This window comes from Meriones unguiculatus, chromosome 2 (assembly GCF_030254825.1).
Source record: "Meriones unguiculatus strain TT.TT164.6M chromosome 2, Bangor_MerUng_6.1, whole genome shotgun sequence".
NCBI classification, from domain to species: domain Eukaryota; kingdom Metazoa; phylum Chordata; class Mammalia; order Rodentia; family Muridae; genus Meriones; species Meriones unguiculatus.
This window is the reverse complement of record NC_083350.1, coordinates 179,316,569-179,329,450: the sequence shown is the minus strand read 5'-3', so window position 1 is coordinate 179,329,450 and position 12,882 is coordinate 179,316,569. Positions and strand designations below refer to the sequence as shown.

The 12,882-nt window shown below is 36.2% G+C and overlaps 1 protein-coding gene across 1 annotated transcript in view; it reads left to right on the top strand.

The window, feature by feature from the left end:
- Positions 1 to 12,882, top strand: part of Zbbx (zinc finger B-box domain containing) — a 110,438-nt gene that overhangs the window by 72,060 nt on the left and 25,496 nt on the right. Inside the window, exons 15-16 of the mRNA XM_060378442.1 lie at positions 1,842 to 2,152; positions 11,108 to 11,261. Coding sequence (XP_060234425.1) covers positions 1,842 to 2,152; positions 11,108 to 11,261 — 465 coding nt within the window. The remainder of the gene's footprint in view (positions 1 to 1,841; positions 2,153 to 11,107; positions 11,262 to 12,882) is intronic.

Below are 12,882 nucleotides of genomic sequence, written 5' to 3'. Positions count from 1 at the left end.
AATACCTTGACTAAAATAAGGTTGGAAGAAAGGATTCATTTCATATTATAGTTACAGGAAGTGCACAGTTCATTGTGTCAAGCAAGGAAGACATAACAGCAGGGACACCAGTAGTCAGGGAAGCAGAATTATCACATTCCATCTACACACAGGGAGCAGTGATGAAAAACAAGGTTCAAGGCCAGGACACGAAACCCCAAATTCCACTTCTACAGCTCTCCACCCACCAACAAGGCTCTACCTTCCAAAAGTTTATAGCCTTCCCAAATCAGAGAACCAATGTCCAAACAGGCATTAGCCTGTGGATGACAGTCCATATTTAAACCACTTGTTTCTAGCAAAATAGTGAGACATTCTGCACTTTAGAGGGCAACAGAATTCCTTTCTTGTCAGGGTTTGGTCACCCTTGATACTGTTTTAATTTACAGTCACCTAGAAAAATCTGATATTTAGTATTTATTGACATACAATTTACCATTGTATATTGTTGGAATATGAGTGTGAACATTTGTGTGTGTTTGTGTGTGTGTGAGATACTGTGATTTTGAACTGCATCTTTGTATAAATTAGGAAAGTACTCTGATATATCCTCTTTGTGTTATTATAATGAAATGTTCATTCACATACTGCTCATTCAGTTGTTTGCTTTGATATTATAGGATTTTAAGAGTTCTTACATTTTGGATAAAATTCTTTCTCAGATATCTTTCCTCAAATATTTCTTCCATTTACTCACTTCTATTATTGTACTCTGAGTACTACTTATTACAGAGAATTATGAAAAGGTTTTCAGCAGTAGTGTTTTTCAGTCTTGGAATATATTATTGAAGGTATATGTGGACTTTTCAATGCACAATGCCTATCTTTTATTCTAACAAATCATATATTTTTATATTTGATTCATTCTAAGAGACAAGCATAGGACTATCATTGACATTTTGCTGTGCTAATAGCTTTCCTGATAGAAGGATGTTTCTCATGATATTTATCATTTTTATTAATTCGAACAGGTTGAAGGATATTTTCTATATGCTATGTGTATTTGCCAAGTTTTATAAGTATTTTGTAATGACAGGCAGCACTTGGTGGCTATAGCCTAGAATTTATACAAGAGAACTCTTAGTTAAACTCTTTAGTATTTTACATAATCTGTCATATAATAGAGGAAGGAAAATAAGAGTTGAGGTATATTTTACACAATCTGTCATATAATAGAGGAAAGAATATAAGAGTTGAATAGTTTAGGCGCTATCTGAGACAAATATTGGTTGGTGTGCTTTAAAGTGAAAGCAATTTGGTCAAAAAATCCTTAAAATATTTTGAATCCACAGAATATCTTGCCCAGTTCTTTTGCCATGCTGGCTTCATGTCAGTCAAATACAGAGTCTGATGGGAGGGAATGACAAATGCTGTTGCCTGAATTTCAGTTCAGTGTCTAATTGGTTGAGGTCGGACTACAGGCTGATATTTTTAAAGAATGGAAGATGATTCCAGTCTGCAGCCCAGTGAAAACCGATGATCTAAATCAGGAGACTTGGGTCAGACATAATGAGGTGGTGACTCATACTGTCTTGCTCATCCATGTCTTGGTATGGCAGATGTCCCTGCCACACTTTCTTCTTTGCCCCTCACTGCTGCTGTTTTATCTAGTTGACAACCTTTGCCCAATCTCAGCACAATTTGGACTGCAAAGGTAAAACATGGAAATAAGCAAACACATTTTTATGAAATAAGATTTATAAGTAAAATATTTTTTTAACCACTTGACTTTGGTTTGTGAAAAATATAATCAGTTAATATTTAATGTATTTATTAATGTCTTGTTAAATATGTGTTTTCAGCAACAGAATCTTCAAACACAGACTTTGTTAACACTGTGGAGTTGGGTATTCATTCTGATGAGTTCCAAAACCTAGGAGAAACCATCTCTTTTGAGAAAAATGTAATGGAGAAAAATATATACCCAGGAAATAACCAAAATTCTGTTGATTCCTGCATGCCAATTGCGAGCAAGCGTTCCTTGTCAACCATAAATTTAACTACATCTTTCATGGATGAGAATTTATCTCTAGACATCATCAGGTCGTTGGAATGCAGCAATCTAAATGAGAGGCCAAACTTAGAAGATTCAAACACTGCAAAGCCACCACTGGTAAATACCTATTACATTATATATAATGATGTGCTTAAGAAAATTATGTTTTGATGTAGTAGATAAAAAAGGCTATCTTCTACTGTAGTTATAATACCTGCTAGGCTAGGGTCAGCTAGAAGAGGAGCAGGTCCTCACCTATCAGGGGATTAGGGAAAAGGGTACAGGGGGAGATGAGGGAGGGTAAGCGGGACTTGGAGGAGATGAGGGAGGGCGCTGCAGTAGAATACAAAGTGAAAACATTGTAATAAATAAATAAATAGAACCAAAAATATGCTTCCTTATAAGGTGATAGCTAAAGGTGACTCATTGAAGCAGACACTAGGAGCTTGTATAGGACAAATTCTTAAGAGGTGAATGGCATTTTAACATACAGTTTTCTGTTACAAATGATACTAAAGAACCACCACATGGGTCTATCAAGAATAATGGTACTTTTTCAAATAAAATTTGCTTATGAATACTAGAGTGTAATGCATTCTACACTATATGGTTATATGTATATTTATACATACATAGAATACACACATATATGTACATTCATATGTTTATTGTTGGAAGTGATTATCAGTTCAGGTGCAAAGAAAATAATCCATCATCTGTGATGTAGGTAGAGAATATCATGATTTCAAGGATATGGGTAAGTAAATACTGGAGCAAGCAAAGTGGCTCATTCTTGTACTCAGCCATATTTTAAACTATTTTGGAATCTCCGTTCTACACAGCAGTTGTGATTGTAAATGACAAACTCCTCAGAAATTAGTTAAATCCACCTTTTTGCATCCCTTCAATTTATTTAAAGTCAGCCTAAACTGAAACAAGAACTAAAATATGTGGGGGGATGAAACTTGAGTTGATGCTAACTCTGTTTGTCACAGGCTGAATTTTTGTACTGTCTTATGAAAAGCATGACATCTTTGAAATATAAAATTGGAACTGAGATTTCTCCAAAATTCCAGATTCTTAAACATCTGCTCAGATACTGAAGGATAGACCTGCTAAGAGAAATAACCATATGTGCAACATAGTGATAGAAACTGATCTGGACAGATTTGGGCCAGGTCAATGAAATATCTGACATGAGAAATGAAACTGTGAAGCAATATCACACTAGTCAGCCTGTACTGTCCAGTTGTTTGTACCTTCTTCCCTGAAGTTTTCAAACCAAGATATTCACTAATGTTAATCATTCCTAGTAATGCATTGATATATGTGGGAGAGGTAAATCCAAGTCCTTTCTGGAAGGAAATTTCTACAGTTTACCCAATAGTAGTTTTTGCACTCAGATCTTACTTCAAATCAGCTTTTCTTCCTACTACCTCACTGAAGAAAGCAATAGATTATGGTCTCTACTTTCAACAAAGAAATAAAGCAAAAATCCATTTTCCCAGATTCCACGAGGCATTTTGAAGATGGTTTGATTTATCTACTCATATATGGAGGAATGCTGTAGTTAGGGAAAGTTCATTCTTCTATAGGAGGAGAATCCGACCTGATCTATCCTCAGAATGCTCAGTGGAAAATGGCTCAGGAAGCCAACATGGATTGGTGGCTCTCTAAACATCTAAAGTATTTGTGAAGGAAAAAAAAGCCAGGTTTTTGAGCAAAATTGTCTGGTACCTTCTGCAAATATCCACAAGACCATAGAAGGTTCACAGATGTTGAACTCTTAGACCATTCAGTTTGCTTTCTCTCTTTGTCATCTTGTCTCCATTTCCTTTTCAGAAAGGCTCTCACATGTAAGGTGAAGCTGAAAAACTAGTTACCAGAAAATGTATACAAATCGTCTCTTACCATGGTTCTGTTTGCAAACTGTCTTTATTATTCTGTTAAAGCAGCACACACATTTACGAGAGCCATATTTCAATTCTGAAGTTTATTTTTTTTGTGGTCATGGAATATTTAGTAGGATTCACAATGGTGTCCAGTTGCTATTGAAACCCAGATAAAGTATAAATTTGACGACTCAGGTATATTAAACACAATTTCAAAATAAAATCCTTTTAAACTCAGGGATATGCTTATTAGGGTATAAAGCCACTGTGAACAAAAGAACATACATATTCATGAATGGAAGAAACACAGTGAAAATCAATGAATCATGGGCCTGGCCTAAAAATTATGTAAACTCAATTATAAGCTAAATGTCTTTAGAAAGAAATATTGATGATAAGAAAGATATAATACAGAAAAATAAAATTGCATCAACACTAGAAGCTCTTTTTTTATATAAAAAGGTTAGTAAGACACAATTCTAGATGTATGGGCTGGGAGAAAATGTACAAAAATGAACCAAAATGAAATATAATATAATTTAAAACTTCTATTACATCAATGTGTTATTCAAATAATTCAATATTCTGAAAAGTGGCTTAGATTTTTCTGTAAATATGACTTATGAAAATTTAGTGTGAATGATTTTAAACATCTAAGGAGACACATGCCATTTGCCATGGTTTGATTGTGTCTTCCAAAGTTCCTATGTTGGGAAATTAATCCCCAGTGCATGAAGCAGTAAGGTTAAGGGGTAGAGTGTTCAAAGTGTTGATCAGGTCATGTGTGCTCTTTCCTTATGAATGAATTGCCTTTGTTATTGTGGAAAGAAGGTTGCTGTCTGACCCAGTTTGTTACAACAGTAAGTTTGGCCACCTCTATCTCTCTTAGGTTTCCTTTCCTTCCACCTTTCTCCATGGGATGGTCGAGCCAGGAGGCCTTCAAAAAACATGGCCCCAAGATCTGAAAGGAAATTTACTTTCTTTACAAATTGCCTTGTACGTGACATTCTATTATGGCAACAAAATAATGAATGAAGACACAAAGAATGCATTTGAACTAATAGTAAAAGCTTTCCTTTTTGTGCATACAGTTTTCCCTTCATAAAACAAAGCAAGTAAAACTGGGCTTGCAAGATTTTACAGGTCAATTTTAATAAATCATTAACTTAATTTATATTCTAGTCTAATCACTAAATCTTTTGTGCAAAAAAAATCCCTAATTACATTCTGATGCCAATGTACCTCTGTTGGAGAAATTGAAAAACATTATTTTCAGCATGTAAATCCAGAAATCGGAAAATAATGCAGAACAATACCAGTAATTTATTTGTAAGAAGTCAATCAAATAACTTTGAAGAACCCAGACGTTAAGGACATAATAAGGTACTTGAGAAATTTAAAATATTTTCATTAAATGATTGTTAAAGTATATCACCCATTACTCTTTTATTAGAACATTTTGAAAAAAAATATGTAGTTTGTGGTAACTCTTAAAATAAATATGATCTAGTTTAAGATGAAACAAAACTATACTTGTTAACAAGAACAGGACTCAAACTATGTTGAAATTTAATTATGAAACAATTCATGGACTATTTCTAACAGGAACTCAATGACTGGCTCTTTGGTCTCCCCACCCCCGAAGGGAGGAGCAGTCCTGTTAGGCCACAGAGGAGGGCTTTGCAGCCAGTCCTGAAGATACCTGATAAAACAGGATCAGATGAATGGGGAGGAGGTCCCCCCATCAGTGGACTTGTAAAGGGGCATGGTGGAGATGAGGGAGGGAGGGAGGGACTGGGAGGGAATGAGGGATTGGGACAGGGCTGGGATACAGAGTTAATAAAATGTAACTGATAAAATAAATAAAAATAAAAAAAAGAAACAATTCATATCAGAAAACATGATATTCGTGTTTTCTTTGCAAATATTTAAGATCTGTATTAAATTTACATAGATGCACACTATGAGAAGAATAAATAATAAAAGCATGTATTGTTGAGTTTATCAATAACAAAATGCAACATGATTAACTCATTGTAAAAGTTCTCAATGACGTTTTATTTTTTATTTATTTTTTTCTTTTGGTCTACAAATCTTTATTTTAAATTAAATTACTTAGATTAACTTCTGTGTTCAAGTTAGGTACTACATATATCCGAGGTTTAAAGAGTTCAAAAATTTTAAATGAAACCTTTAAAGGTTAATTACATTTTTGATTCCTCTTATTACTACTGTTAAAAATGTGTGCTTTTCTTCTTTTCTTTTTAAAGATTTTATTGAAAATAGATTCCTCTTTCATACAATGTGTCCCAGCCACAGTTTTTCTCCTTCCAGTCCTCCCAGTATACCCGTCTTCCTCTCCTGCAGATCCACTCCCCCTCCTTTTACTCTTCAGAAAAGAGCCAGGCCTCTAAAGAGACAACAGTTAAGCAAAAGAAGATACAGTAAGACAAGCAGAAACTTTCTTATCAAGGCTGGATGAGGCCACCCAATAGGAGGAAAAGAGTCTCAAGAGCAGGCAATGATCCAGAAAAACACCCTCATCCATTATTAGGAGCCCCACAAGAACACCTGGCGCAGTCATCAGAGAGACTTCCTCAGGCAGCAGACAGGAGTGTGCTCAGAGACCAAAGCCAGACATGTAGCAAGCGTTTAACTTGTAGGTCTCCATTGGGCCCTTCCTCTTGCAGAGGGGGCAACCTTGCAGAGGACGTGCAGGAAAGATGGTAGGAGTCAGAGAGAATGAAAAATATCAAATCAAGAAAACAGGGCTTCTATGGGCTCCCAGAGATTGAAATGGCAAGCAAGGACCTGCATCCGGTCCTCTGTGTCCACGTGTGTTCTTCTTAAAAACGGTAACATTAGTCATCAGAGCAAAAGCATCTTATACCTAATTGCTCAGGCAGTCATAGAATTTCATGAAAATATGTTCAACAGACTTAAAGACGGTATCTGAAATTTTTTTAGTGTTATCTGTCTGTTTGTTTCAAAGAATCTATTTTGATTTGAGCACAGTGTAAATTAATTGTTCTTTAGGAAGTTTCAGGCAGGCAGTGACAAGCAACAATTGTCTGAAAATAGTCTAAGCCAATGTCATGAAGAGTATATGTCATGCTTATTTGTGGAACACTAGGTTTTTTGACCTAGTGTTTTCAAGGCGAATTAAATAACCTTTACCTCTAGAAGTTCATCAGGAAAGTAACATGGGCTTCCTCCACGGTGGAATAAAACTGTGAATTGTTTCACAGAAAATGTCTTCTGCTAATAATAGTTTCAACATGAGAGGCAAGACATTGAGTGCCTTCATTTAGCGATTGGCTAAGCTAGTCTCCAGGGTAAGTTGGATTGTAAGTAGAAAGAACTTGCCTAACAGAAAGGCACCACCAAGGAGTCTATTCGACAATGAGACTGTTTTAGATTAAACGTCAGAAGAGTCGGTGTTTCACAGAAGAATGAATTCTTGCTTTCAGATACTCACGGAGTTGAATTCACTCTTTTTTCATCCCTAATGCAAATATCTGAACTGATTGTAATTTCCCCTTTACAAAATGAAAGTAATTACCTTAGCAGAAATCATGTGGAAATCTGTTATGTTCAAGAGTAAAATTAAAGTTCAAGAATCAGGGGTAATTTTGGCTATGATGCTTCCTGATATCTAAATTGAGTGTAAGGTTGTTTATTTTGAACTTCTGTCTTTGTGAAGTATTAACTTCCTACTGAAATTATGCACTATTTTGGGGGCTATCCTGGGGATAAAAATAGACTAGTTGGAGGTTCTCAGTTGTTCTGGTTCTAAAATTTTCCATAGTAAACTTTCTTAGTTTTGAAAAAAAAATAGTACAAAACAAAATATCACTATCACTATTATAAATTGCCAAACCTATACTCAGAGTTTAAAAACATTTTTTAGAATAGTAATGGCATGATCCATACATATTATAGCTCATCGATATCATGGACAATTATGAATAATGTCCTGGAGAGTGGATTAGGATTTCTTAATGATGTATGTTACTGGTTGCCAGCCTCATTTAAGGATGAGTAAAGGTAACCTGTGTATTTGTTTGGTTTTATAGGAGTCACTGTGTGGTATTTACTTTTTTGGATCAAAGTATATTTGAGCATTAATTACATTGACTCTGAATTGTTAATACTGATACTCACTCTCCCTGAATCTTGAATCAGTCTTGAAGTCTTATGTATGAATTACTTGTTTCCTCCTAAGATTCATATTTTAAGTAAAGGGCCTAGCTAGCTAGCTTACATACCCTGCAGGTTAGCATCTTTCAGAGTCCCTCTGTGGTAGGCTCCTGTTCTGTTCTGTTTCCTCCCTCTTCATTTTCTTAAGTAATGATTGATGGAGGAAGGCCCAGTCCATTTTGGTTGGTATCATCCCTGGGCTAGTGGTCCTGGGTTTTATTTATTTATTTATTTATTATTTTATTTATTTTTATTATTAGTTACATTTTATTAACTGTGTATCCTGCTCCCTCATTCCCTCCCAAATCCTCCCTCCCTCCCTCCCTTATCTCCTCCCTGCCCTTTGCCAAGTCCACTGATTGGGGAGGACCTCCTCCACTTTCATCTGACCCTATTTTATCAAGTATCATCAGCACTGGCTGCAAAGTCCTCCTCTGTGGCCTAGCAGGACTGTTCCTCCCTTGGGGCGTGGGGAGGTCAAAAAGCCTGTCATTGAGTTCCTGTCAGAAATAGTCCCTGTTCCCCTTACTATGGAAAAACAATTGGTTACTGAGATACCATGGGCTTCATCCAAGCAAGGGTTCTAGGTTATATACATACATGGTCCTTGGTGGACTGTCAGACTCAGAAAAGACCCCTGTGCCCAGATATACTTGGTCCTTGTGGAGCTCCTATCCTTTCCACGTCATACTAACTCCCCCTTCTTTTATATGATTCCCTGCACTCTGCTCAAGGTTTGGTTATGAGTCTTAGTATCTACTTTGATACACTGCTAGGTACAGTATATCAAGGGTCCTCTGCGATAGGCTCCTGTCCTGTTACTTGTTACTTTCTCCTATGTCCAATGCACATCCCATTTGTCTTTCTAAGTGAGGATTGATCATCTTACCCCGGGGTGGCACAAGAGACTACTTCTGAACAGAACACCAACTGCACAGGCTCTAAGAGCAACAATCAATAAATGGGACCTCATGAAACTGAAAAGCTTCTGTAAAGCAAAGGAGACTGTTGTCAGAACACAAGGACAGCCTACAGACTGGGAAAGGATCTTCACCAACCCTATATCTGACAGAGGGCTGATATCCAGCAAATATAAGAACTACAGAAGTGAAAAAGCAATAAATAAAATAACCCAATTTAAAAAATGGGGTACGGAGTTAAACAGAGAATTCTCTGTAAAGGAATATAAAATGGCAGAGAAACACTTAAAGAGATGCTCAATATCCTTAGCCATCAGGGAGATGCAAATCAAAATGAACCTGAGATTTCACCTTACACCCATCAGAATGGCCAAGATGAATAACACAAATGACAACACTTGCTGGAGAGGTTGTGGAGAAAGGGGAACCCTCCTCCATTGCTGGTGGGAATGTAAACTGGTACAACCACTTTGGAAGTCAATTTGGCGCTTTCTCAGACAATTAGGAATAGTGCTTCCTCAAGATCCAGCTATACCACTCCGAGACATATACCCAAAATTTGCTCAAGAACACAACAAAGACATTTGCTCAACCATGTTTGTAGCAGCTTTATTTGTAATAGCCAGAAGCTGGAAACAACTCAGATGTCCCTTAATGGAGGAATGGATACAGAATTGTGGTATTTTTACACAATGGAATACTACTCAGCAATCAAAAACGAGGAAATCATGAAATTTTCAGGCAAATGTTGGGATCTAGAAAAGATCATTCTGAGTGAGGTATCCCAGAAGGAGAAAGACACACATGGTATATACTCACTCATACAGTCCTATAAGATATGATAAACATAATGAAATCTATACACCTAAAGAAGATAAACAAGAAAGAGGTCCTGGGTTTTATAAGAAAGCAGGTTGATCAAACTATGATGAGCAAGAGAGCAACACTCCTCCATGGCCTCTGCATGAGCTCCTGCCTCCTGGTTCCTGCCCTGTTTTAGTTCCTGTCCTGAATTCCTTGATGGTGACCATTGATGAGGAAGTGTAAGCCAAGTAAACCCTTTCCTCCCCAAGTTGTTTTTGGACATGGTGTTTTGTCACAGCAAGAGAAATCCTAACTTAGAATCTTTGTACCTCAGATTGCCCTTGAACCCATAGATATCCTGCTGTTCCACTCTTTTCTATGTGTCAGGAATATAAGTACAAGCCAACATGTCTAGAACATGTTTTGTTTTGTCTATAAAGCACAACCATAATCTGAACAATAGTGAGTTAGGTGGCAGAATAAGTATAGGTACTAACTCTAAAAGACACACAGTCAAGATTTGCTAGGTTATAACTACATTAACATCACAAGTTATTTCTCTTCCTCTTCCCTCAGTTTCCAATGTGTTTGCTTTAGGTTAGGCTGTGTATCTGTTTGGATAACTTGGATTTCATCCACGTTCATCATCACATCAGATTTATTCTCATTGGCATTTTACTTCATCTTTTAAACTTTTTTCAATAAACACAAACACTAGTTCAGAAGCATATGTAAGAGTTTCCTCACTCTAATATAATTTATGTGAAAAAGGTACTAGAGCAGTGGTTCTCGGCCTGTGGGTTGTGACCCCTTTGGGGATGGAAAGGCCTTTTCACAGGGATAGCATATCAGATATCCTGCATGTCAGACATACATTGTGATTTATAACAATAGCAAGTTTACAGTTGTGAAATAGCAATGAAAATAATTTCATGGTTGGGAGTCACCACAACATGAGGGTCACAACATTCTGAAGGTTGAAAACCACTCTACTAAGGGAAGAAAAAATTGAATACAGAAAATAAAATTACTTTGTAAATTTTCAACTTTCTTGGGTTAATAACAACTTTCAGTTTATAGTAACATTGTTGCATTTATTGGATCTAAATATTGGATTATTTTGTCTCCTTATTACACTATTACACTGTAAACGTTATCACAACAGAGTTGGTGTCAAGGTCATAGTAAATTACTCAGTGAATGTATGTATGACTTTGCCAGCTAGAAATAAACAAACATTAAATGTTGTTTTTTAGTTGTTACAAGAAATAGCCCTCAGAAAAAAACCTATAAATGAGCCATATCAAGGACTTGAGAAGTTCTTTACTCCTGATAAAAATGAAAGACTGGACTCTCTTCCTTCATCAAGCATAGATTGCTGCGATTCCTGTTCCGGGATAACAGTCACAGGTAAATTCTCATCAGAAGTCATGACCTTTGGGACTCTCCAGTCAAATCCTCACTCAATTAAAAAACAACAACAAAAAAAAAAACAACAACAACCAAAAAAAAAAAAAAAACCACCCACCATATAATAGCATAATAGGCAACTGTATTCCATGACTAAAACCTTTTCTTTGTTTTTTCTGAAAGTATTGACGTTGTGTGTGCTGTCATATGTGAGAATATCAGAAATTAAGGAAAAGACAATAAGAATATTGGTGGAAGATCGTGTTAAGAATTTTAAATCAGCATTCATTTCATATCACAAAGCAGCAAATCTCTTAGAATCACTTCAGCTAAACATTATCTTTAAATATTGTCTTAAAAACAAATCATAAAAATATCAGGATCTCCTAAATTTTTAACAGTAATATGTAATTTCAGTGTCTTTCTGAAATATTTGTATTGTTTTTAATTGTGTTAAGAAGAGAAATAACTTAAATTTACTTTTGACTGTTGTTGAGTGTGTGACTCAGTGGCACTTCTTACTTTCATAATGATAAATAACATTACTAGTGCCACTTGTCTCCAGAACACGTTTTACCTTGTTAGATCAAAATTCTATTCTCATTAAACCTAATTCATTATCCTCTCATTAACCCCCAGCATTCTTCTGCCTCTTTGTATATTTCTCTTATATAATTTATTGTATAAATTTTCTTATTTTTAACTGATTCAAAAAGTGAACCAGCATATTTAATTTAGCTTAGTGTCCCAAGTTTTATCATGCACAAGAAAGAATGTTTTTAAAATGAAGTGTAAAAAAAGTAAGACTAGAATATGAGTCACTATAGGTTCAGTTTTTTTTCTTTTATGCATGCCCCAAACTTCCAAAACTCCAGGGGACAGAGTTTGAAAGTCACTGTTAAAAAATTGTGTTTATAAAGGAAACCAATCCTTTCTTTTTAAGGCTGATAATATGCCACTATCTGAGCGTATCATCAATGAATCTCCCACTCTAACACGAGTGACTGTATACAATTGCTGAACTGGAAGTTTAAGGCAGATCAGCCATCTGGGAACGCCCTCTTAGATTCCAGACTTGTCAGTGTCCTCCAGAAGTGAACTGTTTCTGTAATCTTGGGAAGGAGCCCTCAGGAACCTTGTGAATTTCAGTTTTCCCAGCTATGTGAACTTTTTTTATTCATTTTTTTTCACTTCCTAATTTTTGTGAGCTTCCCCACGTCTTTGTAGAGAGTATTGGTATTGATTATTCTTTTTATTTTTCCTTTGTTATTTGTATGAGCATGTACACAGCTGCCCTGAGTGTGGGCAAAAGCAGGTCTCTGTGAGCACATGGAAACCAAGGTCGTCATTTGGTGCTTTCTCTATTTGTTGTCCATCTTCTTTCTTTTATACCAAGACTGCGGAGCTCTCTGAATCACTAGTCTATCTGGTTTCTGAACTCCAGGGATCACCCTGTCTCCACCGTGGACTGATGGTTTTAGTGGCCTCTGACACACCTGGCTCTTCATAAAAGAGCTAGGGATCTAAACCCAGGTCCCTAAGCCTTTAGTGACAAGCACTCTGCTGACTATCCCTGACTATCCCATCACCTTAGGTCTAGTTTTGTTTATTTATAAAACAC